The sequence below is a fragment of the Perognathus longimembris genome, chromosome 11 (assembly GCF_023159225.1).
Source record: "Perognathus longimembris pacificus isolate PPM17 chromosome 11, ASM2315922v1, whole genome shotgun sequence".
Classification (NCBI taxonomy): Eukaryota; Metazoa; Chordata; class Mammalia; order Rodentia; family Heteromyidae; genus Perognathus; species Perognathus longimembris.
The window spans coordinates 52,930,848-52,952,945 of record NC_063171.1 but is presented as its reverse complement, the minus strand read 5'-3'; the positions used below and the strand labels follow the sequence as shown (position 1 = coordinate 52,952,945).

General features: G+C 39.9%; 1 protein-coding gene across 1 annotated transcript in view; it reads left to right on the top strand.

Annotated features, from left to right (window-relative positions):
* The first annotated feature begins 221 nt into the window (after window positions 1-221).
* The window catches only part of Ppp2r5a (protein phosphatase 2 regulatory subunit B'alpha), a 55,803-nt gene continuing 33,926 nt past the window's right edge, over window positions 222-22,098 (top strand). Inside the window, exon 1 of the mRNA XM_048356747.1 lies at window positions 222-1,111. Within this exon, the coding sequence (XP_048212704.1) occupies window positions 922-1,111 (190 nt within the window). The 5' untranslated portion in view covers window positions 222-921. The remainder of the gene's footprint in view (window positions 1,112-22,098) is intronic.

Below are 22,098 nucleotides of genomic sequence, written 5' to 3'. Positions count from 1 at the left end.
GACTGCCTAGGAGGCCCCGCCTCACTCCATTTCTGCCGCTTCGCCCTGTGATTGGCTAAGAGAACTGACATGCTTTCCCGCCCCTCGGGAGCCTGGGGAGGCTGGCGGGACCCCGCGGAAGTTGTCAGTCAAACTCCTCCCCCCCACCCCACCCCCCCGCGAGGCCCTTCCCCTGGGCCGCGCGCCTTTGCGCGCGCGCGCACACATTTCACCACCACCACCCCACCCCCCCGCGCGAACCAACCACCTTCCCAAGTAGTAGCGGTCGCTCGCCCGGGGTTCTCCGTGGGCGGCCGGCGGGAGCCTGGGGGAGGAGGTTCGGACAGCGCCGCGCGGCCCGGGGCGAGTGCGTGCGCGCCGAAGGTCCGGGCGGTGGTCCCGCGATGAGGAGCCCGCGCTGACAGGGCACCCAGGACACCGCGGTGGTGGCTCCCAAGGACCCGCGATGGCAGCGCCCGGGGAGAAGGCTTCAGGCAGGGCGGACGGCGCTGGCAGCAGCCTTTGAGGTGCGGGTTGGGCCGGCGGCTGACGGGGACTGAAGGGACGGGAGGCGCGCTCGGCGTCCGCGCCGCGGCTCCCTCGCCGCCACAGTTCGTCGCAACTTCGGGCTCCCTTCCACCCGCCCCCGGCGCCCGGAGTCAACAACTTCTTCACCCCCTCCGCCCCCGCCCTTCCCTCCGCCAGCCCCGGGAGTGCGCCGCGCGGCGGGGACCAGGCGGCTCCGGCGGGGAGATGCGGCCGTGAGGCGGTGTCGGGCGGCGAGGAGAAGCTCGGTGGCTCCGGGGCGCGGGAGGACGGTGCGGCCGGGGGCGCGGGCTCGGGTGGCCGCTCCTCCGCCTCCACCTCCCGCCGTCGCCGCCGCTGCCGTCCGAGCCGCCGTGCAAGCCGCAGCCGGAGCTGCCCAGCGCCAGCGCCGCGGAGATGTCGTCGTCGTTGCCGCCGCCGGCGGTGGGGGCCGCCAACGCCGCCGCCATCTCGGCTTCGGAGAAAGTGGACGGCTTCACCCGGAAATCGGTGCGCAAGGCGCAGAGACAGAAGCGCTCGCAGGGCTCCTCGCAGTTCCGCAGCCAGGGCAGCCAGGCGGAGCTGCACCCCTTGCCCCAGCTCAAAGGTAAGCGCTCCGCGGGGACGGCCTCGCGCGTCTCGGGGCCAGCCGAGCCATTTCCTCCCGGGCTCTGGGGCTCCCGCTCAGCTGGGGATCGCGGGGTGTGAACCGCCCTCTCCCGCGGTACCCTGACCTCTCCCCACCCCTCGGTTCAAACACCTTGGATGCGCAGAGGTTTGCCCCCTTCTTCTCCCCCACTCACCCGAACCCTTCGCGTCCGGGTGGCCTCCACCCCTGCCCACCTGCGCGCTGGCTGGGACCTGCGCTTCCGTGCACACCCTCGCGTCCCCCGAGGTGGATGTTCCCTTCTACGCCCGTCTCTCTTAATACCTGGTCTTTCCACCCCACTTTACCGAGACTCTGCTCCTCGCTTTGGCCACTCCTTGGTCGTCCTTTACTTTCCCATTATCAAGCTGGTCTGCACCCACTCTTCTCTTAACTCCGCTTCCCGTCGATCGTTCCTAAATTAGCGGATCAGGAATCTTCCTGCCAACAGTGGTCAAAAGTTCGCTGACCTTTAGATGTTATCTGTAAAGAAAACGCCCAGAAAGCGAACCGGTTGTAGTATCTTATTTACCCTGGATCTTTACATTTTAACGATAGTCTTCAAAATTCTCTTCCAGAAATGAAACATACTATAAAGGTATAAAGGAATAGATCGGTAGTAATTGCTTTGTAGTGAAATGGGAACTTAGTTCCCAGGGCAGTGATTACCAAGGACTTTGTAGGGTTTGTACAGTAATTCAAATCGGTATCCGTGCCTAATGCCTAGCAGGAGTGCTTGGCACTCCTTTTGGCTCTTTCTTACTTTTCCCACTGTCTAGAAGATTTTTCAATAAGTTGGTTCTTTCCTATTTGAGAACTAGTGGCTTTTCATCTTAACAGTTTTCATTCTTTGCTTTTTTTTATGACATAGATGTCACTACGGAAGAAGGCTATTATGTTCCTAGACATTAAAATTGCTTGCCACAAAAGAAACCTGATAGAAATCTACATCATCTGTTTTACAAGGCCAGGAAATGAAAGGTTCATATTAAAATAGATAAATGTTCAGCAGATTTTTCAATTCATTTGAAAAGAATCCAGCATCCCCTTCAAGGCTAATCTGGTTCTGATTTGCCTTTGGGCCTATGAATTCAGACTTATTTTGGCAAGGAGTCTAAAGAAAACCCCGGATCAAATCACACTTGACCTACAATAGCTTTGGAACCCTATTCAGACCCTACACTGCCCTGTGTTTTAGAGTGCTTCTAAATCAAGGACATCTCAGAGCCAGAATCAAAATGGTTTTTAAGAAGAGGTTTGAAGATACGTCTAATCTCTGCTAGTGCCTTTATTATTTGATTGCTTCTTAGCATGCTAAAATTGTTAAAAAATTTACCCAGCCTAGTCCATGACAGGCTACCATTGCTGAGACTTCATATAACTCTTGAATGATGTAACAGCTAATACAGAATATTATCGTGGCTATTAGGATATCGAATTGCTATTCATAGATTTAAAATTTTTGCCCTTAATGGAAACAATTATTTTTATTGCTTTTGGGTTTTTCCATTAATTTGTCAAATTGGTAGCAGCATTTTTTGTACATTATTTGCTTTTAGTAATATATTCTGATTTCTGGTATTGGTCATTTAGTTAATAAGGTATTTGAATATCAAATCTATGATTAATCTCAAGCAAGTGATGCAACTAATACATTTTAAAAGCCTGACCCCCAAAATATGCATAGAATCAGTAATCATCTACGTATATGGTTCAACAAGTTGACAGTGCCCTAAATGTTTTTGTTTGTTCTATTTGGTCATTAGTAAAGAAAAAATAATAAAATTAGAACTTTAGATTGATTTTTAGATATTTAGATTTTAGATATTTGCCGCATGAGGAATTATTGAAGATACATCTATATAGACTTAAAGCCCTTTCTTAGATTATCTACTAATTGGAGAAACTACTTTTACTCCAGTGGCCAAAATGCTTGACAGGTGATCTTCTGAAAAATTCACTTGCTTCTTTTGGTAGTTGGCAGTGTCTTTTGTTTTTTTGTCTGTTTTTGGTGGTACAGGGTTTTGAATCCAGGACCTTGCAGTTGCTAAGCAGGCACTCTTGCCTTTTAGCCATACTTCTAGCCCTGGTTTCTCCTTTATTTTATACCAGGTCTCTTTCTGCCTTGGCACAGGCGAACCACCCATGTTAGGTTTCCCAATAACAGAATAACAGGCACCAAGTCCAGCTTTTTGTAGAGAAGGAGTCTCACAAACTTTGTTCTGGCCAGCATTGACCTTGAACCTCCACCTCGACTATCTCAGCTTCCCAAAGTACCCAAAAATGACAGGCAGGAGCCACGACACTACTGGGCTTGGCAGTGTCCTTGATATCACAGTGTTGTATGTTTTTTCTGTCAGTAGTAGTTTTTTCCATTTGTGGCTTTAACAAAAAACAGTGGAAAGCCTTTTAGTATGTGTATAGAAGAATTTTTCTTCCTGCTCAGCAATATAATCTTACTGTGGAGTGATTCAGATATCCATGGTCATCTAAGACCTTTTAAGTGTTTATACCAGCCTGCTTAAGTTACACTTTTCTACATGGGTTGTAACTGGAAAGGTGCCAAATAATTTTCCTTAAAGTATACTGTGAGTAAGGATTAACAAAACAATCTAGCCTTTTCATCTATAGGAAGTTTCTTTTTGCAAAATTGTTTAGTTACAAAAGTTTGCTGGTGAAACTTTAAAATAAATTGTTTTGTTAAGGAAAGTATTTAATAAACAAGCCTTTTAAAGTTTTTTTGATGAGAGAAAAAGTGTTATGTGGGTTCCAAAAATTAAACTGCCTTATGTTGTAAAGTGTAATATTTATCAACACCATCCTTTGTTATAATTATGTAAGCCCCTTGAGAGCTAGTTGCTAGAAAATAAAATGGAATTTTTGGCAATTTTTATTGGAACTTTACATTAGCATAGGACTAATTTTTCACATTATGCTTTTCATTTGGTAACCATTAATTTGGAAACTTAATATAAAAAAACTCTGCCTGTTCATAATAGACGTTTTATTTTTCCACTCTAACCTATTTTTTAAATTTCTTTTTGGAAGAATTGGTTTCGTAAAGTGGCCTGCTTACATACTTACATAATGATTTGGCCTTTTGAAATTAGTTTTTCCTTTTTTTTTTTTGGCCAATCCTGGGGCTTGAACTCAGCGCCTCACACTGTCCCTGAGCCTATTTTGCTCAAGGCTAGCACTCTACCACTTGAGCCACAGCACCACAGCCAGCCTTTTCTGTTTATGTTGTACTGAAGAATTGAACCTAGGGCTTCTTGCATGCTAGGCAAGCACTCTACCACTAAGCCACATTGCCAGCCCCCTTTTCCTTATTTTTAACTATCAAACAGTATTGCTCATGACCAGCGCAACCTTTAGTCCTTTGTTGCCTGCTTTTTGACAATCTCTGTCTCAGTGTAGTTCTACAAATTAATTTATAGGGTCATCTCATCTAATTTTATTGATGAAAAAGTTGAGGCATAAACCAACTTAGTTTCAGTCTTGGGACAATTTATCAGGATGGTGTTGCAACTGGTATTGGGACTCAGTTCAAAAGATTTCAGTATTTTTGTTAACTTGTTTTACGTAAATTTGAATGCAGTGTGGTAGAAAAAAATGGGTTACTGGGGTTATTCTTGGGTCAAAGGTAAATTGAAGGCTCTGGGAGTCATTTTCCTTATCTGTGAAATGGGGATAATATCTTCTATCCCTAGGATTGAGAGGATTAGGTGAAATAATTTAGGTGACTAAAAATATAAAAATAGGCAAAGAATGTTAGTTCCCATTCTCTTTGATATTTGAAAAAACCAGATTAAAATATTTTTAAATGAAGGATTATTAATGGGATTACTTAAGTAGTAAATTTTCTTAATGCATAATTTTATTTATAACCAGTTTTCATATGTGACTTAAGTGAAGTGAGGTAGAGCTGCAGCATTCTCTTTCATGAGTATACAAAATGAAAATAGAGTAAAGTTAAGACTTTAAGATATTAAAAGCTGTAGTAAATATTTTTCTTTCTTTTTTAAATCAAAGTAATAAAACTAATCAGAATTGTATAAATACAAATTTTCTGTAGGGTACAGCCAGGAGGCAGCAAAGAACAATATGAAACTGGTTTTGAGATTGCAATAAGGTGAAGAACTTTCCAAGTATCATTCAGATACTTTGTTGGTCTGCTCTTGAAAACTGGGTCCCTCTAATAATACTGAGGCCTGAACAATTGAAGTGCCTTGCTTAGCTAAAGCAGTTTTCTCCCTAAGGGGAAAAAATTATTGCTTGTTTTCTTGAGGTATGTGGTCTTCCAAGTTAATTGTGGAACAAGAACACTGACATGATGTGAAGTTTCACAACTATCTAGACTTGTTATAGAGGGACAGTACTATAATACTCAAGTTTTACAGGAGAGTTGAAATCAATCTGAATATGTGAAATGAAATGTTTTCAAAGGGATATGACATTTTAGTCATTTCAGAACTATTTTCTTTTAGAATTGTTAAATCCCTTCTTGGAGGCATAATTTTTTCCTCTACTTTTTAAGGATATACTTTTTAAGAGAAATTGCTAAATAGGATGTTCAGTGTTAGTCCTCACATGAAGGAAAAGCTTTTCTATGTAAGTCTAGCAACCTTAGAATTCCTGTTTAGGATCCTATCTTCTCTCTCATTTTATTGCCTTTTTTGATTCTTAAATTACTTTTGGATTATTTTTTTAAGTGTCTAACTGAATGAAGTGACAATTCAGGAAAAATGTATGTGACATGCTGGTGGGACCATTGGGGTAGAGTACCATCCTCTAAGTAGTAGATTTAAATGGCTTTCTTGCATCAGTGATGACTCACAATTGCTTTGAACTAGTTGTTTAACCCCTTTGAACTTCAGTTTAATCATTTTCACCTGCAAGAACATTTTTCTCTTGCTAAAAATCACAAAAGTGAGTAAGTCTTTGTAGTTATTGCTCCTTTGAATTTCAAAGACAGGTTTATCAACCAAATAGTTTGAAAGATAGTAAATGTATATTTTATCCTTTCAATCTAGCTTTTATAATGATAAAGAATTGGGGATAGAGACATTTGTGTTTTTATCTATTTAGCACTCTAGTTCTCAGTCCTTACTATTATGTACTTGTCAAGCTTTGAAAAAATATTGATACCTGGGTCCCAGTCCCAAGAGGTTCTAAATTAATTGGTCCAAGGTAGAATCCGGGCATATGTGTTTTTAAAAGTTCCCTTGGGTGAATCTAATGTGAAGTCAGGGTTGAGAATCACTGGTTTAGCATATCCGTCTATTGATTTAATTCATTAATTGAGACTGTGTCCTTTTCTCTCTGATACTCATGGCTCATTTCCCAGCCTATTAACATTTCCTGCCCTCACTTCACCTCCTGATATTTACATTTCACTCACTTTGCTGCCCCCTATGGCTAATCAGCTGCTTTCCTTTAGGGAAGAGTACATTAGAGTCTGGATTTTTAGGTGTGATGAGATGAATCTAATAGATTTTGATGAATTATCAGAATTGAAGCCCAACTTTTACCATGAGGCCCAAGTGGCCAGTTTTTCTATGGCAAAATTTTCAGAGCTGAGGCTGAGCAGGCCAGGCAAGTAAAATTGAGAACATATGGTAGAGATTTGTCTGGTTTGAAGCCCATCATTCCGAATAACAGGTGATGACTCCACTTCAGAATATAAAATTGATTTCTTTTGTACATTCTGTTCTGCTTCTTGAAAATCTAGACTTAATATTACTACTGAATATGTTGAGTAAAAGGTATTGAATAAATGAACTTAACTGTGCTTATAATCCTGCCTTATATTTATTTTGTATTAGGAAGTACTTTTCTCTAGAATGTTTCCATGTATATCATTTTACTTCGTGTGTGTGTGCACGTGTGCATAGGTACTGGGGCTTGAACTCAGGGCCTGGGTACTGTCCCTTAGATTTTTGGTTCAAGGCTAGTGCTGTCCTACTTGAGCCACAGCTCCATAGTGATATCCTACTTGAGTCACAGCTCCACTTCCAGCTTTTTGGTGGTTATTTGGAGATAAGAGTTGAATGGACTTTCCCACATGGGCTGGCTTTGGATGGACACCCTCAGATCTCAGCTTCCTGAGTAGCTGAGGTTATAGGTGGGAATGACCTGTAACCACAGATTTTTTTTGTGTGTGTGTGGTGGTGGTACTGGGGTTTGAACTCAGGGCCTTGTCGTTTTTTTTAGGAACATGTTCTACCACTTGAGCCATGTTTCCAGCTCTTTTTTCTTCTTTTTTCTCCTCCTCCTCTTCTCCTTCCTCCTCCTGCTCCTCCTCCTCCTCCTTCCCCCCCCCCCCCCCCCGCCCGAACCAGAGCACTCATGGCTCAAACATATAATCCTAGTTCCTTGGGAGGGTGAGAAGGACCTCGTTTGAGGTCATCCTGGATAGAAAATGTTTTGCAGATCTCTTCTTAGCGCATAGCTGGTGCAGTGGTGCATGCTAGGCTAGCTGGGGAAGAAAATCTTCAAGTCTCTGTCCCCATGGAAGAGAAGCTGGACACAATATCTTTAAGAGCCTGAGATCCCAGTTACCATGGCAAGCCTAAAGTAGGTACACTCTGGGCTGGAACAAGATTCTATCATAAAGTTAACCTGTGTGGCTCAGCAATTTCATAGTAGCCCAGCAAGCTGAAGCCCAAAGTTCAAACCCTAGCACTACCAAAAAAACCAAAATAAGGCCTTGAGTTTTTTCTGTCTTAGACCACATATACCTACCCTGTGCCTACTAAGCTTCCTAAATAAATTAGATGACAGATCCATATTACCATATTCAGCTTTTGATTGAGATGAGAGTTCTTACTAATTTTTTGTTCATGCTGGCCTTGAACTTCAGTCCTCCTAATCTCTACCTCCTGAGTAGCTAGGATTACACGACTACCATGCCTGATCCACAGCTTTTTATTGAGGGTAGGGCTATGATGGCTAGGACCACTTTTACCTCCATGTTCCTATTTTTTCTTTGGCCTTTCTGCTAACCACCTTGAGCAGTATGTGTATTTGTTTGGGATGAATGTTCAGTTGTTATGTAAGATGTTCCCTTTCCAGAATGAGATGGTAAATTTTTTTTCATGTGAAAGCAGGTGTCATTATTTGGTTTCTGACTTCATTACAGTACCAAATAGAGTGTTCAGTGCATAATAACTGTGATCCTGTAAACAGAGTCCCTGTTTTGAGGAAGAAATTAGGTATTGGTTGTCTTCTAGTCTCCCTGTTCCCCCTTTCCATTTATTGTAGTTTTTTCCAATAGTGTTTAATGGTCTCAAGAAAAAAGTGATCCTCTTCTGTTTTATTTGCTTTTTATTTTAATTATGCCTAAAAATGGGTTAAAATCCTGTGATCGTAATACTTGGATAAGTGTAAATATAGGTTTAAAACAAAGGAGTTTGCTCTTGTTTTGCCAATGACTAGTATGAGTGGTGTGAAACACGGATTTGTTGGTAGGGAAGTTACTTGTAAGGTTTGTATGGAAAAGAAACACAGGGTTGTCTCTCAGACATTGGCATGCACATACTTAAAATTGGATATATTAAGATAATTAGTTAATATAACTTTTTAAATTTTGAGGTGCAGTCTATTTATAAGGATATCTTTGAAGGAGACGAAAGGAACAGATTTAAAACATATAATTACTTTTAGTGCATTATTATGTAACAAGGAACCTAATCACGACAAGACTTTTCCACGTCAGGCTGGGTTTATGCAAAGCAGACTACTTGTTCTAGCAGGATAATTGACTAATAAGCAGTTTTAAGACTGTTTTCTTATGTCTATCTTTTTGAACTCTTCCCTGAAGGAATTAGTTTGTGTGGGCTTTTTGAGTGATTAAGAAATTTTGTAATTTTGATTCCGAAAAGAAAGCTACTTTTTTTTTGTTTGTTTGCTGTGATGATAGGTTCCCATGATGAAATTCAGAGGACTTATTTCTTGGGAACATACTCCTCCTACTGGCAATGCAAGTTTCACTTACTCTACAGTGCTAGATTCAGATGATCTAGTTGAGCTTTCCAGGGCTAACTGGGGCCTCACAAGTCATTCTCTTCAGGCCTCCTTAGGAACCGATCCACTCTTGTTCTAAGTAAATTAGCATTGTAGTCATTTAATCAAACAGCTTTTTATAAAGTAGGGAGGAAAACAAGAGGTTTTAGCCCTCAGAGACACTCTCAGTTGACAAACATAGACAATGACTAAATGTTGGAAACAATTTTTTAATGACTGGGAAAGAATATAAAGTCTTACATATAGCTCCAAAAATAACACTTGCACTGCCATTTTTCTGTTAACTGGCTGTGAAGTTAGGCACATACTTTGCTTCAAATTTTTAGTGCTACCCATCTTCCAGTGACTCATGCCTATAATCCTAGCTAATCAGTAGGCTAAGATTTGAAGATTCTGGTTCAAAGCCAGCCAGAACAGGAGACTCAGTCTATGAGACTCTTATCTGCAGTTAATCACAGAAAAAGCCGGAAATGGCACTGTGGCTTAAGTGGTAGAATGCTAGGCATGAGCCATCATGCCTGCCAGAACATCTTTTCTAAAAACTTTTAAAGCAGAAAATCTTTGTTCCTTAAATTCTTCTGATACAACAAAAATTCACTGATCTTAGTGACCTTCCTTTGGCATTGTCTTTCCTGCCTTAAAAGTAACCTAAAAGGGGCTGGGGATATAGCCTAGTGGCAAGAGTGCCTGCCTCATATACACGAGGCCCTAGGTTCGATTCCCCAGCACCACTTATACAGAAAACGGCCAGAAGCGGCGCTGTGGCTCAAGTGGCAGAGTGCTAGCCTTGAGCGGGAAGAAGCCAGGGACAGTTCTCAGGCCCTGAGTCCAAGGCCCAGGACTGGCCAAAAAAAAAAAGTAACCTAAAAGTTTTTTCTCAAAAAAATTGAGAACACTTGTCTTAATATCTTTTTTTGTAGCACAGTCTTTCTGATCAGTTTTTCCCAATTTGAAAGAGGGAAATAAATAGGGGCAAGATATTTGAGACTTGTATATAAAAGCCAATTGGGCTGATTAATCTATCACTTTACAGTACTGATTTTTATTCTTCTTAAAACTCCAGACAAGATTAAATTAGATAATTCTATGTCATCACCTTAAGTAGCTTTTCAGATGTATTTGTGTTTCCAGTGAATGAACTAGCTTTAACTTTGAATCCAAAATGGAACTGAAGTAGCAGATGTAACAATGAAATACATCTCTGGTACATTTATTTCCCATAGGCACATTTCCTTTGTAGGCAATTTTGTCATCCATGTAGGAAAGATAAAAATAACACATCTTTCCCCTAGCTACCAGATAGATAAGAATTGGTTCTTGATACTTCAATTTATTTTTATATTACTTGGGTGATCCTACACATTTTGAGAACTGCTTTTTTCCTTTTTTTAGATTCAAGTTGGTACTGGGACCCAGTATCTGAGTCTTTAGCTCATTGGCTAGTGCTTTACCAACTGAGCCATGCCTCCAAGCACTCCCCCCGCCCCCGCCATTTTTCTTTTTGATCAGTTGTGGGGCTTGAACTCAGGACCTGGGCTCTGTCCCAGCAATTTTGCTGTAGGCTAGCACTGTACCATTTTGAGCCACAGCCCACTTCCGGTTTTTGAGTGGTTAATTGGAGATACAAGTTGCAGGAGTCTCACAGAGATTTTCTGCCCAGGCTGGCTTGGAACTGCTAGGATTACAGGTGTGAGCCACCAGCACCTGTTCCCCCCCCCCCCCCAACACACACACACACATACCACTTTTTTTAAGAGCTAGAGAAGTAACTTACCCTAGGGTTAGGAATGACTTGGGGTTGGAGATGTGAGTCAGGTAATAGTGCACAAGCCAATGAGCAAAAGCATCAGATAAATGAGTTCGGAAGACTATTTAGAGTACAATAGTTGCTATGAGTCATAAGTGAGTCTAAGTTTTCATAAATTTCTAAGATAAACTTATTTAATGAATGTGTAGTGAGAAATGTCATGTTCTTAAATACCCTGTTCTTTTATAATGGCTTTATTTTTATAAAAACTTATAACTGTTAAAAATAACTCAAAAGATATTACAAAGGTAGAAAATGAAACTCCCTATCTACAGGAAAACTTTCAAACTTTTGAGCATTTTGCCATATTTTTCTGTTAGAGAAATCATGCAGTATAATGTGTTACTTTGTAATCTATTGCTTTCACATAATAGAATATTATGAATAGCATTTTTCCCAAAGAAAAAACAATATAGAGTTATTTCCAAATATAATTTTTATTTCTGGAAATATTGAATTGACTAATTTGAAAACTTAGTTGTAAATTCCTTATATTAAAAGAATTGGTTGGGTTTTTTTACACTGTTGGGGACTGAAACCCACAAGAAATTATTTCTAGAAGTATTTTAATTTCAGGGTGATTATACATAAATCTTTTAGAAATCCAATTAAAGGAATGCTTTCCAAATTGATACAATAGTTTTCATGTATTTTCAGAATTCTTTGATTCCTTATCCTTATACCCCCACTGCTCCAAAGCCCAACTAATGGTGGAGAATAAGGTTATCCCTGAAGCACAGGGCCTGCTGTAAGGCTTTGAACACCTTGTTAAGGAAGGTAATACTTGTTAAGGAAGGTAGTGCTTCATAAGAATGATAGGCAGGAATCAGTGTAAATTTCAGAAATATAAAACTGAAAATATCATTGTAATATTTGCTTTTTCTTGAAAAGCCCCAAATGAGAATAAAGATGTTTCTAAAAACTAGTTTTCTTAATGAATAGTTGGTTTTACATTAAAATGGAATTAAGGAAATGATATAAGTCTTCAATTTATTCTCCTAGGTAGGAGACTGGTTTCAGCATTTGGCCTACTAAATTCCACAGCCCAGGAATCTCTATAACATGCCCTATCCGCTCACCTTCCTTCCTTGTTCTTGCTGTTTAATCAAAAAGTTTGTTCATACAAAAGGTAACACACAATCAATTTTTTAAATAAAACTTAACTCTTCTATAATGGAATACTTGTGGATATATTTATATTTGAATGATAGCTAATTAAAGCATGGAAGTATTTTTGCCTTTGAAAGCTTTAGACAGTTTTTCTTTGTACTAGGGTTTGAACTCAGGATCTTGAACTCAGTCACAGCTAGTGCTATACTACCTGAGCCGCACCTTCAGCCAGGCTCTTTTCTGGTTAATTGGAGATAAGGTCTCACAAACTTTTCTTCTGCTAGGGATGGAATTGAACTTTGATCCTCTAGATCTAAGCCTCCTAGATAGCAAGGATTACAGATATGAGCCACTGGCCCCTGGCTCTAGGTAAGATATATATTAAAATGTCAAACTAATAGTGTGCATGTGTTGAACTTTCCAGAAATGTGATGTCTACAGCTTTTCTCACCATTTTTAATCATAATGAAACCACAGAACCCTTACCTATATCAAATTTAGTTAAAACACTGTGAGTCACTTGTTAATAAATATTTCCATTGTTACTTTATAACAGCCTTGTCTCTAAAGTTTCAAATAAAGGCTGATTTTAGACTCTTAGTTATTAATGTTCTAGGGGTATTGCCAAAAAAAGCTACATGTCCTATATTCTGTGCCAGTTTCTTAAATTAGAATCTTGGATTGCATCCTCTACATGTCACTGTAGTGATAGTGGTATTGCTAGGTTGCTATGATACGGTACTTGTTCTATAATTTGTAGCATGAATCCTTCCTACATGAGATCTTACTTTAGGTTTCAAATATGTGAGCAGAAGTAATTGGAAATATGATCTATAAGACTATTTTTGTTACAAATGATTTACCTGCCCTTTCAGATATTTGTCTTTAAACATAGAGAAGTATCAAAGACCTTGATTATTCCTAAGAAGTTTATTACATTGATCTTACTGAAGATGGGCAAGAAGAAGAAAGCTTGTAATAGTATATATTTCATTGTATTTCTGCTTGTTGAGAGACATGATTATAGGCTGTATATACACATGTATGCATATGTACATGCATATGCAAACATATACATACACATTTTTTTTCTTTTTTGCCAGTCCTGGGCTTGAATTCAGGGTCTGGGCACTGTCTCTGAGCTTCTTTTGTTCAAGGCTAGCACTCTACCACTTGAGCCACAGCACCACTTCTGGCTTTTCTGTTTATGTAGTACTAAGGAATCAAACCCAGGGCTTCATGTATGCTAGGCAACCACTCTACCACTAAGGCACATTCCCAGCCTACTTTAGTGTGTGTGCATGCGTGTGCGTGTGTACGTGTGCTGGTCCTGGGGCTTAAACTCAAGAACTGGGCATTATCCTGAGCTTTTTTCCTCAAGGTTAGCACTCTACCACTTTGAGCCATAGCTCCACTTCCTATTTTCTGGTGGGTAATTAGAGGTAAGAATCTCACAGACTTTTTTTGCTCAGGCTGGCATTGAGCCACAATCCTCAGATCTCAGCCCGATTACAGGCTTGAGCCACCAGCACTCCTGTGGGCTATATTTTATGGTAAGACATATTTAAGATAGTACCAACAAAGCCATGTAGGAAAAAATTCCAAATTATCTTACTGTACTAAATTTTAAAATCAGTGAACTTTTCTTAAAAACACCCATACCTAATGTTGTCTTTTCATTTTATGTGTTGGTTTTGAAGATCTCTTTCACATGTTGTTTCAATAACTTTATCAATCTAGTTTGGTATATATTACGTGTAACTTTAAAGATAAAACAGGGGACTATAAGTTTGTCTTCTGTTCACATTTGTGGTTGACTGAAGTTGATGTGATTGTTGATCAGCGTCATTACCACAATTGATCTTTAGGCTTTTACTGTCGTACAATGATACCTTGGTTATTTGATATGAAGAAAATTTAGAGACCAGGACTAGAGTACATTTTAAAAATAGTTTTATTAAGATATAATTCACGTACATATATAATTTATGTACTATACAATTCACCCATTCAAACTATGAAATTCAGTAGCTCTTATTATATTCTTAGGTAGTGCTACCAACATAGTCAATTTTAGAAATGAAATTCTATGTGTTCCTTTATCTGTCACCCTTTGTTTTCGTAGGATTTTCCTTTTCTCCAGTCCTAAGCAACCACTAATCTACTTTCTATCTCTGGAGTCTTTATTATATGGTCTTTTGTGACAAGCTTTTACTTAGTATGTTTTCAAGGTTCATCTGTATGAATGGCATGTAGCCATTCATCACTTGAAAGACATTTGGAATGTTTCTACCTTTTTGTTATTATGAGTAATTTTGCTATAAACATTCATGTACACATTTTTTTTTTTTTTTTTTTTTGGCCAGTCCTGGGCCTTGGACTCAGGGCCTGAGCACTGTCCCTGGCTTCTTCCCGCTCAAGGCTAGCACTCTGCCACTTGAGCCACAGCGCCGCTTCTGGCCGTTTTCTGTATATGTGGTGCTGGGGAATCGAACCTAGGGCCTCGTGTATCCGAGGCAGGCACTCTTGCCACTAGGCTATATCCCCAGCCCCTCATGTACACATTTTTGAGTGAACATATATTTCTCTTAAGTGTATGTTTAAGAGTGGAATTTCTGGGTCATATGATAATTCTGGGTTTATTGCTTTAGGAACTACTACAGTATTTTCCACAACAGGGACATCATTTTACATTTCTTCCTGCACACCCTTACCCGTTCTTTTTTTCTCCTTGGCTTGGACATGAATATATTATATTTTAATCAGAATAACCTTCTGTATTGCTTTGTCTTTCCCTAGCCCACCATAATATTCTATTAACAGCTTTCATTGAGATTTCTTATGCCATCTTCATACATAGTTGCAATGTATTTTGGCATTATTTACTCTGTCATTCTTTATTCTGACTTTATTATAGCCATTCTAATAAATGTGAAGTATTATCCCCTTATGGCTATGATTTGCATTTCCCTTGCAACTAATGATGGTCAGGCATCTTTAATGTTTACTGGCCATTTGTATATCCATTACAGAAAAATCCAGTCTGATGATCCCTATCTTTGATTGGCCTACTTAGTTCACTCACATTCAATGTCATTATTGAAGTATTTGGATATATGCCTCTCTTTTCCCTTTTTGCTTTCTGTGCTCCTTGAATCTTTTTCCTGCTAGTGTTTATTGCTTTTAGAAATGGCCATTTTCTTTTTCTTATGCTTTTTTTTTTTTTTGGCCAGTCCTGGGGCTTGGGACTAAGGGCCTAAGCACTGCCCCTGGCTTCTTTTTGCTTGAGGCTAGCACTCTACCTCTTAAGCCACAGTGCCACTTCTGGCTTTTTCTGTTTATGTGGTACTGAGGAATTGAATCCAGGGCTTCATGCATGCTAAGCAAGCACTCTACCACTAAGCCACATTCCCAGCTGGCCATTTTCTTATTGAGCATTTAAATTTGCTTAATGAGGTTTTCAGTACATATGTTTGAGGATTTTTAAGATTTAATCATACACATTTTAACTTATTAGAATTGGATTCAGATTTATACTTGGTTAACTTCAGTGAGATACAGAATCATTACTCAAGTATTGTAGTATGACTATTATGTCTTTTTGTGATATTGCTGTTATACAATCATGTATTAATATAACAACTCCAACAGTACATTGATTTAATTATTATACTTTACCACCAGTAGTTATTTCTTTAGCTCTGCATTTCATTTGTGATAGTAGTAAATATATTCAATTCCTATATATTAACAACTCAGCAACACTTTTTTTTTTACTTTTACTGTTTCATTCAGTGGCCTGTAAAAACAAGTTAAGAAAAATACACTTAAATGTTATGTAGGTTCAGTTATCTTTATTGATGTCCTTTGAGTTTTGTCTCAATACAGTTATATAAATTATCTTCCAGGGGCTGGGAATATGGCCTAGTGGCAAGAGTGCTTGCCTCCTACACATGAAGCTCTCGGTTCAATTCCCCAGCACCACATATATGGAAAACGGCCAGAAGGGGCGCTGTGGCTCAGGTGGCAGAGTGCTAGCCTTGAGCAGGAAGAAGCCAGGGACAGTGCTCAGGCCCTGAGTCCAAGGCCCAGGACTGGCCAAAAAAAAAAAAATGTTAATAAATTATCTTCCAGGTTACTTGCTTTCAGACTGAAGGAATTCCCTTAATATTACTGATAAGGCAAGCCAGCTAACAATACTTAATTTTTTTTCTTTGAACCCTTTGAATATTACTCTTATTTTCCTTCCTTCCTTCCTTCCTTTCTTTCTTCTTTTCCTTCTTTCTTCCTTTCTTTCTTTTTTTTTTTTTGCCTGTCCTGGGGCTTGAACTCAGTGCCTGGGTTCTGTCCCTGAGCCTCTCTGTGCTTATGGCTAGCACTCTACCACCACTTTTAGCCTTTTCTGAATGGTTTATTGGAGGGCTGGCTTCGTACTATGTGACCTTCAGATCACAGCCTCTTGAGTAGCTAGGATTACAGGAGTGAGCCACCAGTGCCCAGTTTATTATTCTGCTTTTCTAGTCTCTGTTGTCTTTGCTGTGAAATTAGCTATGAATCTTAGTTCCTGTAAATAACTGTTTTATTTTGCTGTTTTCAAAATTCTGTCCTTGTCTTTGACTTTCTGAATTTCTTACTGGAGTTTCTGAGCTTAGATTTACTAAGTTAGAATAATTTGATACATTTGGTAAGTTTTTAGTCATTATTTCTTCAAGATTCTCTCTCCCCCTACACCTTCTCTCTCATTTTTCCCAGTACTTATATAACTATTATTCTTCTTCATCCTTATTATTTTCCATTCTTTAGATTGTATAATCTCTGTTGATGTATCCTCAAGTTTGTTAATATTTTTTATGCCAGTTCACATCTCCTGATGAGTCTCTTTAGTGACCTTTAAAAAATTATAGTTTCCAACTCTTTTATTGTAAATTCTATCTCCACTGGTATTCTCTATTGGGGTTCATACAAAAGTTTGAATTGGAGGCCTCATGCTTGCTAGGCAGGCACCTAACTCCCATCCTTTTTGCTCTGGTTATTATTTTTTTTGTGCTGGTACTGGGACTTGAACTCAAGACTTCTCGCTCTCACTTGGCTTTTTCACTCAATTCTGGCATTCTATCACTCAAGCCACACCTCTACTTTCAGCTTTTTGCTGGTTTATTGGAGACAAGAGTCTTGGATTTTTCTGCCCTGGCGGGCTTCAAACTTTGATCCTCGGATCTCAGCCTCTTGAGTACCTAAGCTAGCATTAGAGGGGTGAACCACAAGTGCACTGCTTTGTCTGGTTATTTTTGCTCAGGCAAGCCTGAGACTTGATCCTTCTACTTTTGTTCCCTCCATAGCTAGGATAGCACAGGCTACTATTGGAATTCTTATGAACTTTTTACTTACGTTGGTGTTGAAGTATGATCCTTCTGATCTCAGTTTCTTGTGTAGCTAAGATTACCAGTGTAGGCCACCACACCTAGCGGTGATATTGTCACCATACCTTCCTTCACTTCTTTAATCATAGTTTCCTTTATTCTTTAAATGCACACATGCATGTCTTCCCTCCCTCCCTCCCTCCCTTCCTCTCCCACTCTTCCCCTCCTTCCCTCCCTCCCTCCCTTCCTCTCCCACTCTTCCCCTCCTTCCCTCCTTCCCTCCCTCCCTCTCTCCCTCTCTTCCTTTTGTTCCCCTCCTCCCTCCCCTCCTTTTCATTTTCTCTCCTCTCCTTCCTTCTGCTCTTCATTTCTCTTTTTAAAAAAAATTTTGTGGTCATGGGAATTAAACCAAGGGTCTCATGTGTACTAGGCAAGCACTCTACAACTTGAGCTATGCCCCCCAGCTCTTTTGATTTTTCTTTTCTTTTTTTTTTTTTTTGCCAGTCCTGGGCCTTGGACTAAGGGCCTGAGCACTGTCCCTGGCTTCTTCCCGCTCAAGGCTAGCACTCTGCCACTTGAGCCACAGCGCCGCTTCTGGCCATTTTCTGTATATGTGGTGCTGGGGAATCGAACCTAGGGCCTCGTGTATCCGAGGCAGGCACTCTTGCCACTAGGCTATATCCCCAGCCCTTGATTTTTCTTTTTAATTTTGTTTCTGAGATAGGTTCTCACTACCTTTTCTGGGCTGGCCTTGAACTCATGCTCCTCCTCTATTGATTCTCCTATCTTTGTTTCCTGAATAGATAGAGTTACAGGTGTGTGGCTCTTTGCTGGACTGAATATATTTATAATGGCTCCCTTGAAGTTATATTCTGTTAAATCCATGACTGGTTACTCTTTGAAGTAGTTTCTTCCATTTGTGTTTGTTTTCCTTTTTTTTTTTTCTGGCCTATATGTTAAAGGAGAGAGGGAGGGAGGATGAGAGGGAGGGAGGAAAGGGAGGAAATGAAGAGAAGGAAAGGAAGAAAGGGTATTGACTTCATTCTTTTGGAAGCTTAGTATTGTTTGGTTTTTTTGTTAGTTGATTAAGTGAAGTTTCCCCCACACTGATGTTCTTCAGAGAAAGTCTACTTTGGTTATACCCAGTCATCCAAGTGACAGTGCATATAACCATTTGTCTTTTCCTGACCATCCCAGCTATTAAGTTCTACAGTTTTCCAGCTGACTGCTTAATTATTTCTAACAGTCGTTTGGGGCACAAATTGTTCTGCAGGCTAATAATCCACTCAAATTGAGACTTTGAAGGTAGTTTTTAGGGTCCTTATTTGATACTTGTCCTGGCACTAGGAGAGCTCCTCCAAGCTGGTCCTTTTCCTGAATTTTCCCTGAAAACAAGTTGGACTATGGTTTAGCCTGGGTATTCATGGAGTGTAGAAATGCCCCCATTCCCTTTCACCATAAACCCTATTGTTTGAGAGGATCCTTTGCATTCCTTGAGAGTAGTCTTTGATTTGAATGCCTTTATACTCAGTTGCAAATGAATAGTTTCTCTGGGAAAAGATGTGGACTAACTAATTTGAGGGTGAAGGGCAGTAACCTGATGTGTTTTTGGCTTGCCAAAAAGATCAGGGTCCCAGTATTTCATTGCTACTTTCCAAAGTGCTATCTCTGATCATGAGTAGAGAGGTTGGGTAGACCCATTCTCTCTCCACTGCCCTTGGGCAGAACTTAAGGCTCATTATTAGCAGGCAGCAGTGGACAGCATGAGAAATGCCAGTGTCCCGTTTCATACTTGGAGAAAGTTGTTACTGAACTTGAGGTAGAGGAACCTCTGTTCTTAGATCCACCTCTTTGAATGGAGTTCCTTCTGGGCTTCAGCCAAGTCAGAAGGAGCTTGGTTCAAATGCCGTTGTTATTGAATTTTTAGACTTTTTTTTGGCAGTCCTGGGGCTTGGACTCAGGGCCTGAGCACTGTCCCTGGCTTCGTTTTGCTCAAGGCTAGCACTCTGCCACTTGAGCCACAGCACCACTTCTGGCCATTTTCTGTATATGTGGTGCTGGGGAATTGAACCCAGGGCTTCATGTATACGAGGCAAACACTCTTGCCACTAGGCCATATCCCCAGCCCCTTAGACATTCTTGATTACATGTGTCTGTTTGCTATTTATTCCTGGGATTGTTTTTAGAGACTTAAATGGTTTTTATTTAAAAAAAAAAAACAAACAACTTGTAGGCTGGGGATGTACAGCTCAGTGGTAGAACACTTGCATGATGCCATGAATTTGATCCTCAGCACTGCAAAATACTTAAGTTAATGGATAAATAGATTATAAGTAAATAAATAGTAAGGAGGGAGAGTGAGATAGGGAAAGGAAGAATGAATTACATTTATTTCCTTGGGGAGTAGGTCTGTGAAACTCCTTATCTTGCTGCAGGTTTGATTCTTTGGACTACTACAGTTTTAATATGTTTTGTAGTAAAAATTAATACTTACCTTTATCTAATACAAATACATTTGGAATCTTAGAGGAAATGGAAAATTCCTTGAACTGCTTCAAAAATTGGCAAAAGAAGAAACAAAAATCTCAATTGGTTTATTTCTGTTTGATTGAATCCTAATTAAGAACCCGGAAAATGAAAAGACATTTACCAGAGAAGAAAATCACAGAACAGTGTCCCTTATGAACAAAAGATTTTAAAATCCCATATGAAATATTAATAAATTGAATTCCAAGGTATATAAATAGCACAATGCCTCATAATTATGGGGAATTTATGCCAAGAACCTAAGGGCTATTTTACATTTTAAAACGACTCACTATGTAGATAGAATAAAAGAAAAATATTAGGCTGGGAATGTGGCTTAGTGGAAGAGTGCTTGCCTAGCATGCATGAAGATTCTATTCCTCAGTACCACATACACAGAAAAAGCTGGAAGTGGCACTGTGGTTCAAGTGATAGAGTGCTAGCTTGAGCAAAAGAGGACTGGCAAAAAAAAGAAAAATGTCACCTTAATATAGACAAATAGTTTCTTTTTGTATAGTTCACTTATCTTTAGTATTTAGCAAATTCCAGCTGTTTTAGCAGTTCTCTGTCCATACAATTCAGAAAGACTACTTGTTCATTTTTTTTTTTTTTTTTTTTTTTTGGCCAGTCCTGGGCCTTGGACTCAGGGCCTGAGCACAATCCCTGACTTCTTCCCGCTCAAGGCTAGCACTCTGCCACCTGAGCCACAGCGCCCCTTCTGGCCGTTTTCCATATATGTGGTGCTGGGGAATCAAACCGAGAGCTTCATGTGTAGGAGGCAAGCACTCTTGCCACTAGGCCATATTCCCAGCCCCTACTTGTTCATTTTTTGTTTGTTTTCTTTTATTTTTGTCTGTTTGGGGGCTTGAACAGGACCTGGGTGCTGTACTTGAGCTTCTTTGCTCAAGTCTAGTACTTCACCACTTCCACTTTTCTGGTGGTTAATTGGAGATGAGAGTCCTAACAGACTTTCCTGCCTGACCTGGCTTTGAGCCACAGTGCTCAGCCTCCTAAGTAGCTAGGATTACAGGCATGAGCCACCAGCGCTTGGCTAGGCTGCTTGTTCTTTTGGAATTTCTCCTTCCTGTGTTTTGTCTATGTGGGAAGTGCTGCCAGAGAGAGAGAGCAGATGTGATTGATTGTTTCTGTTTCCCTTCTCTGTCGTTGTGATTCTGGATTTCCAGCATCAAAAACAGCTGTTTTGTGAATTTTATCCAGTTTTTAGTCATTTACAGTGGGAGGTCCATTCTGTGGGAAAAAGTCTTCTCCACCTTTTTGTCATCTTTAGTCATTGTCTATAAAATGATGTATGATCTTTGATGGGCAAATTCATATATACAGTTTATACATACTTATCTTTTCTTCTCAATGTGCTTGGAATGTGTTTTCATGTCTATTGGTCATTTTTTTTTAAAGTAAAATGTTTTAATTTATCTGCTAAATGGTCTCAAATATATTCCTTATTGGTCAGGAGTTAATCAAGTGAAAGTATAAGATTGGTCATAAACTACTTAACATAGCAAATATAATCAAATTCAAACAGTGGATTTTTACTCTATTTCCAGTGAGATATTCCCTGAACAAACATTTGAAGTTTAAATTTAGAAAATTTAAAATATTTTGTATAGACTTCATAGAGATTGAAAAAACCTTTTTTTCCCTATAGTTTTGTCTTTATTTTTAGATGTCCTCTTGTGCATTCTGGTTACCAAGTCCTTTGTTGACTGTAAAACCAAATGCTTTACAGGTTTATTGTTCACATTTACTTTTTCTTTTTCTCCAGTCTTGGGGCTTGGACTCAGGGCCTGAGCACTGTCCCTGGCTTTTTTTTGCTCAAGGCTAGCACTCTACCACTTGAGCCCCAGTACCACTTCCAGCTTTTTCTTCCAGCTTTTTATGTGGTATTGAGGATTCAAACCCAGGGCTTCCTGCATGCTAGGCAAGCACTCTACCACTAAGCCACATTCCCAGCTCCCACATTTACGTTTTTTACTTCCCTTGCAATTAATTTTTGTATGTGACAGAAGTATATATCTTATTTTATAGCCACAATATTGAATTTAAAAAATTCCCTACTTATTTTTTAAAAAGCAGCTCTGCATTTAATATACAGCTCTGTT